General features: G+C 33.4%; 1 protein-coding gene across 2 annotated transcripts in view; it reads right to left on the reverse strand.

Annotated features, from left to right (window-relative positions):
• Positions 1-3,070, reverse strand: part of LOC149783998 (uncharacterized) — a 31,254-nt gene extending 28,184 nt beyond the window's left edge. The window contains exons 1-2 of one of the 2 annotated variants that reach the window (XM_089932100.1): positions 2,565-3,070; positions 51-740 (exon numbers count right to left, since the gene is read on the reverse strand). In XM_089932100.1, coding sequence (XP_089788226.1) covers positions 301-740; positions 2,565-3,048 — 924 coding nt within the window. In that variant the 5' untranslated portion in view covers positions 3,049-3,070 and the 3' untranslated portion in view covers positions 51-300. Of the gene's footprint in view, positions 1-50; positions 741-2,564 lie in introns of those variants that run through there. The other variant, XM_089932102.1, reaches the window with a different exon arrangement.
• Between the last annotated feature and the right edge of the window lie 2,930 nt (positions 3,071-6,000).

Raw genomic sequence — 6,000 nt, forward strand, 5'->3', positions numbered from 1 at the left:
TTTAATTGTATCATATATATATATATATATATATATATATATATATATATATATATATATATATATATAATCCGTTTTCTATCCATCCACCTCTTGAATCTTTTGCAGACATTCTCTCTTAAATACTGCTCCCTTTAAGAATTGAGTGGCTATCAAACTCCTATGCAACTTGCTGACTCAAGTATTTAGACCTTTAGAAAGAAATGCTTTTTGTCAGCTGTTGTCCATCACAGTCAGAGTAATGCTAATAATTATTAGAATTTGGTAAAAAAAAGTTCTGGTTTAGATGCGGTCACATCATCATGATGAGCTAGACTCAGCTTCATTAGAAATAAGTCCTACTGAGAACGTTGAAAAATAACTGCCACGTATCATGCTCCCAGAATGAAGCAAGTAAATACGAATCCAGACTGCATCTCCGGCGTTGAGATGGGCTATTGCATTACATGGGCTTGCACCCCAATTTTTTACCGGTGCTGTGGTACGGCACAGTGGCGATCCATTGTGAACTACTTCTATATTTGGAGTTAGATCAACATTTTCACTCGCTACCGTTACCAAGATAACATACATTCCTGCAACCGGTGCATGAAATATTCCAGACCTAGCTTCATAACCGTTTCCTGTATTCGTATACACATTATCGAATACAATAATCTGCTGACTGCCTAAATTTAAGATATTGTCAGTGAGTCGTGCAGTGAAACCAACACTTTTTAATGTCGTCCTCCGTATAATGGCTGCAAATAAAACAAATTCAGACAAAACATATGAGTTTCACCAGATATATTCAAATTTTGATATTCGACGAAGCAATATTATGATGAGAAAATAATTAAAACTTTAGACATATCATTGAAGCTAAGGTACAGCATGCAATGTCGTGCACGTACAAGTTAATTTTAGTCACGCCAATATGGTCTAAAAACGTTACATTATAAGTTCAAGCATGTAAAAGTTGTGGATGCTATATATGATTTCAGGAGGCATAGTGGGACGATATGGGGATAATGGTGATTTAACATTAAGCCACCATTTGAGGATTTCTTGAAACAAGGAGAACGGTAATGTTGAAATGTCTAACAATAAAGAATTATGGGGATAATGAGAATTTAATACTGATCCACCATTAAAAGGATTTTCAAAAACAATGGGATGTAATACTTAAATGTTCATTGGTTTAATATTTACATTGGATTAGCAAAGGTCAGTAAATGTACTAAAATTTAGGGTGTTAAGAATCTAAAATGGATATTATGTCACAAACTGAAGTACCAAATCTGCTTCAGAACGCATTGACATTTCAAGACACTTCCTGCCAAAGTATATCAAGTGGGTGTCAGTGTAGTGAAGAAAAAAAATCTAAGAAGAGTAAAGCAAATACAATGTTGTAAAGCGTTATACAGTTTGAAAGGGTGGACTTACGGTGTTAGTTTTGTCTATAAGGGGATGATAAAGATGTTATAGAGTTAAGGCCATTTTTACTTTGTGCATAAAGGTGGATATATAAGGATAGAAAATTGATATATATGAGACCGGTCGATAAATGAGTGTTTTTGTTTTCATGCAGGCTGTTTGATAGTAAATGTGAGGTGTAGATAGAAAGTGCGCGGATGATTATGGGTAATTGACTGCGAATTCGATATTAGATGGGTTTTGGTTTATAATCTGTACTATGATGAATAGTTGATAACTCAATGATGGATATTAAATGGGAAATCAATGGATGGTACATGATTGTGTGCTGAGCAGAGAAAGTGCATGCTAAACCCGTGTACATTTTTAACATTGTTTTTATCCTTGCCCCTAATCCTCAAAATAACGGTTTGACGTTTAGTTCCCATCGTCTCTATAAATACAGTAGATACATAGCATTTTAACAATATTGGAAGTTTTAATATTACATTTTCTTTTATCCCTATCAATCCTCCAAATGTCGACGTAGCACTACATTCGCAAGTCCCCATAAATGCAAACTATACTAATTATCATTAAGGAATAATTTGCAAAGAAAATGTTTAAGCTATATAAAACCGTACCAAGATATGCTGAACTGGTATAAGTAATGCTTGCTAAATGTAAGGATTTGATAATTTAATAATTTATCCCCGATTTAGTATGTCATGTTTGTGTCTTGATAAAACGCTTTCATTCAATCTATGTCCAATATTTTCATCAAAAGCTGTTCCATACAGTGTCCACTAATAATATTATAAGTGTACCCCTTTGCATTGCCGATTGTTACGAAACAGTGTGTCATTACAATCCTTTGCTAAGTGTCAGACCAAGTCATATCAAAACATTGTATGTCACGACGCTTGGAACGATTTACGTTATGTAGAAAGGTGGATATGCGCTTTATAGTTATGCCCTCTGACCAAGTATAGCAATTAAGTAAGTAGGTTTCTTATAAATTATTACGAGAAATATCCTTTTGAAAATCCAAAACATGAATCAAATGAATAACATATTCATTCTTGGTGAAATATTTCTTTTATTTCACGTGCAAGTAATATCATATACTTAAAATTAGGTAACTAACGCTCTAGGTGTGTGATCAATACCTTTTCCATCATTTCCAGTTTTATCCACTTGTAAGTAGCCTGAAGTAGAATTGAGGTCGTTACGTCTATGACCTATGCCTAGCTCTCCTGTGAATGTACTATTGTCTGGAACTGTATCTTCCTTGCATGAGATCATGAGTTTTTGCACATGTACTTCTAAATGTCTGTTCTTGTCCTCAAGCTCATCAACACGACTTTTTAACTCTTTCTGCGCTCTAAAAAGCTTTTCTTGGCTTGTACCTAACTCTTTTTGTGTTTTTAATAATTCCTTCTTTGTTGTCAATAGTTCATCCTGCACAGCTTTCATCTTCTCTTGATCTTGTTTCAACTGTGTCAGGTCAGAATGCATTTTACGCACTATTTCAAAGAGATTCACCCCGAAATTAGCATTTTGTGACACCAACCCCTCTCTTGCAATGTAGTCCGTGTATACCAGCCTGTTGTGGACTATGATACCAAGAAGCGAAGGAAGGAATAATATCATTCTTAAATTCTAATCCTTCTGATTGATTTAAATGTATAAAGTCAAAAGCGCACAATGAACTTATCTACAGTCTACAATGCGTGATTGTTGCTTGACCTTTCGTTGCCTAATAGGAATATGGCCTTTGATAACTCTCACAATGTAGAAGATAAGCATGACCGCCCGGAGTCATGCGCAGAATATTTCTGACCACGCTCTTGAATTGCACATACTTTTAGCGAAGTTATGACATATGTCAGAAGGTTTCTCTGGATATTTTTAGATTTTTTGAGTGAGAAATGAATGACCTGATGTTTGTATTTCAATAAGTTTATTTTTACTTTATCAACACTGGATATGCAGCCTTTGAGGTTACATACCACTAAATATTTTGTCCGATATTATTTGTTTCCAGGGATTTTGTTGCGTTTGCTCACTTTCGTCTTGCAAATTAAAGACAGTATTTTATGTCAAATGTACTTTGACAGAACGTGTTCACTTTCCTTGACCATGTTTCTTAGACACCCCCCAAAAAAATCGAAAATTTTAAATAAAGATAGAAGACATCACATGTATACGCCCCTTTACCGGAATCCGACCGCACCACGACCATGAGCGTCACACCGACGCTCTCATATCTATCTGCTCTATATATTCAAGGTCTCGAATCTTCGTTGTAATCTACTCAGTCAACTGAGAGAAAAAATACCAAATATAATTACATCATTTGGCGTGTATGGAGTTCTTTTCAATACATTATAAGTCATATTACATATGAAAATGTGACATTAGTAATATTCTACCTATTGTATCTCATGTCACACCAAACCCTTTGCTATATTATCCTACAACATTACAAGAAATATGGTGACTTTAATATCCATCGGTATAGACGTAGTTCTGTATATAATGCAATACTATATAATAAAGTAAGTGTCAATTTATCTTTATTTTATATTGTAGGAAAACAATTGTTTTTTAATTGTATTTATATTGTTGGTTTCAATTTCATTCTGCTACATTTCGCTAAGTCTATTATTTTGCTTTGTTTGTTAGTTTTATAATTAATTTTATGCAATGTGTAATTGTAATTTATACCGGACCTTGTGCAAAGTCAAGTTCATCGTTTGCCTGTTTAGAACAAGTCTTTTTCTGAATCTATGATGCATATTAGTATAGATATCTTAAATTTAGTCAAGAACATTACCACATAGATGAACCTGTTGTACGTGGGGTTTATCATATTATTTATTATGATATTGTACGATAATCTCTTTTATCTAAATATTTCATTAAGTATTAGTTAGAAAATGTTAAATATGTTCTATGTCAAGTACATGGTTTATTTTCTTCTACTGGAAATAAAATTTATTCGTACATAAATATCTGAAGCAGAAATCAATCTTATTGTTTTATTCAGTATTTCATTTGACTGGAACTAGTTGTTAAAATTAGTATTTTCTGGAAATACAAAGTACTCATCTATAATATTCTTGGACAGATACATTATAGTAACTGCAGACACTTACATCTTGGATTCTAACAATCGCATCAGCTGATTCTTACTAGCAAGTACCGGGTATTCAGAAAAATGGTGAACATGAAAGTCAGCTCACTGTGTAGTAAAACGGATATGAGCCGCAACATTTTCTTACCCTACTTGTGTTTGAATCATATGTTTTTAATTGTTCAAGAGTCAGATTCTAATTTCTGTAATGAGTGTTCCAAACTCAAGATTGTTAAAGGACTGAAATTCCATCAATAAATCAAAGTCACTATCTGTTATGTTTTAATTACGATAAGCTCTCGAAAGATTATTTTTCCTGCACTTTATTTTATGTTCACCCATTTCCAGGCTGGTTCCCATGTTTTGTTAAAATTAGTACCGTGTGTACTACAACCTGGTAGTGGTGGAAGAGTACAGCAGTACTACACAAACCCTTCAACCTTCTGCTAGAATAGCCATCTAACTGAATTAAAGGTTTGTGATAGACGAGATCTAACAATAACATATATATATATATATATATATATATATATATATATATATATATATATATATATATATATTCCGCCAGAAATAGCATAGCATGCACATGAATTAATGCAATCGTTCAGGGTAAAGGTAATAATACAATATAAACACATTTTTGATCGATTTACATCTGAATAAGAGGACTGTGCACTGAGAATGAGGACCATTATTAGATAATAGAAATATATTGAATATAGAAATAAGTTTTGGAACATGGCGCTCTGAGTAGTATGTAACAAAAACATGATATCTTATAAGCATGTTCATTTTCTTTATGTTTTACACTGGTGGCATGGTGTATAAAAATAACCTGTAATCGTATTTTGTATTTTGTACCAACGACCCACAAAACCCGACCTGCTTTTTTTCCCGTGATTATGTTGACATCAATCTGAGACCAAATATAAATGATCTTTGCTATCTTTATCGCCATACGCCAAAGCTGAAATACCCCCTTCCATAACATATCGTTTATCATCGTAACAGAAACAACTCACTTTGTTGAGCGAGTATGTCAATTCGATCTGATCGTTTTCATATGAGAAAGCATATTAAATCATCCTAACAGTGTCATATAGTGATCGTATATCATGTTTTATATTCCTGCTGCTAATTTAACTGAATACATTTAATTTTAAACCAGACAAATTTTGATATAGGCACAAAGTTAGCCTCAGCCTTATATTTTCCGATATTTTTATTGGAATTATCGTGAAATTTACTCGTGTTAAGATACACTGAAACAGCAAATAAATGTTTGTCTGAGCACAGTACACATCCTCGGTTTTAATTTCGTAACATAAGATGTCCTTGTCGGTAAACACCAATGTGGCGTTATTGACGTAATGTGATTTGATGTGCCTTAATGGGCAAACACTGCCCGAGATTTTGTAATGAATGACATAAAGATTGTTTCTCATCAGATTAGGCACTAATTT

The sequence above is a fragment of the Sinohyriopsis cumingii genome, chromosome 14, assembly GCF_028554795.1.
Source record: "Sinohyriopsis cumingii isolate HCF-2022 chromosome 14, ASM2855479v2, whole genome shotgun sequence".
NCBI classification, from domain to species: Eukaryota; Metazoa; Mollusca; class Bivalvia; order Unionida; family Unionidae; genus Sinohyriopsis; species Sinohyriopsis cumingii.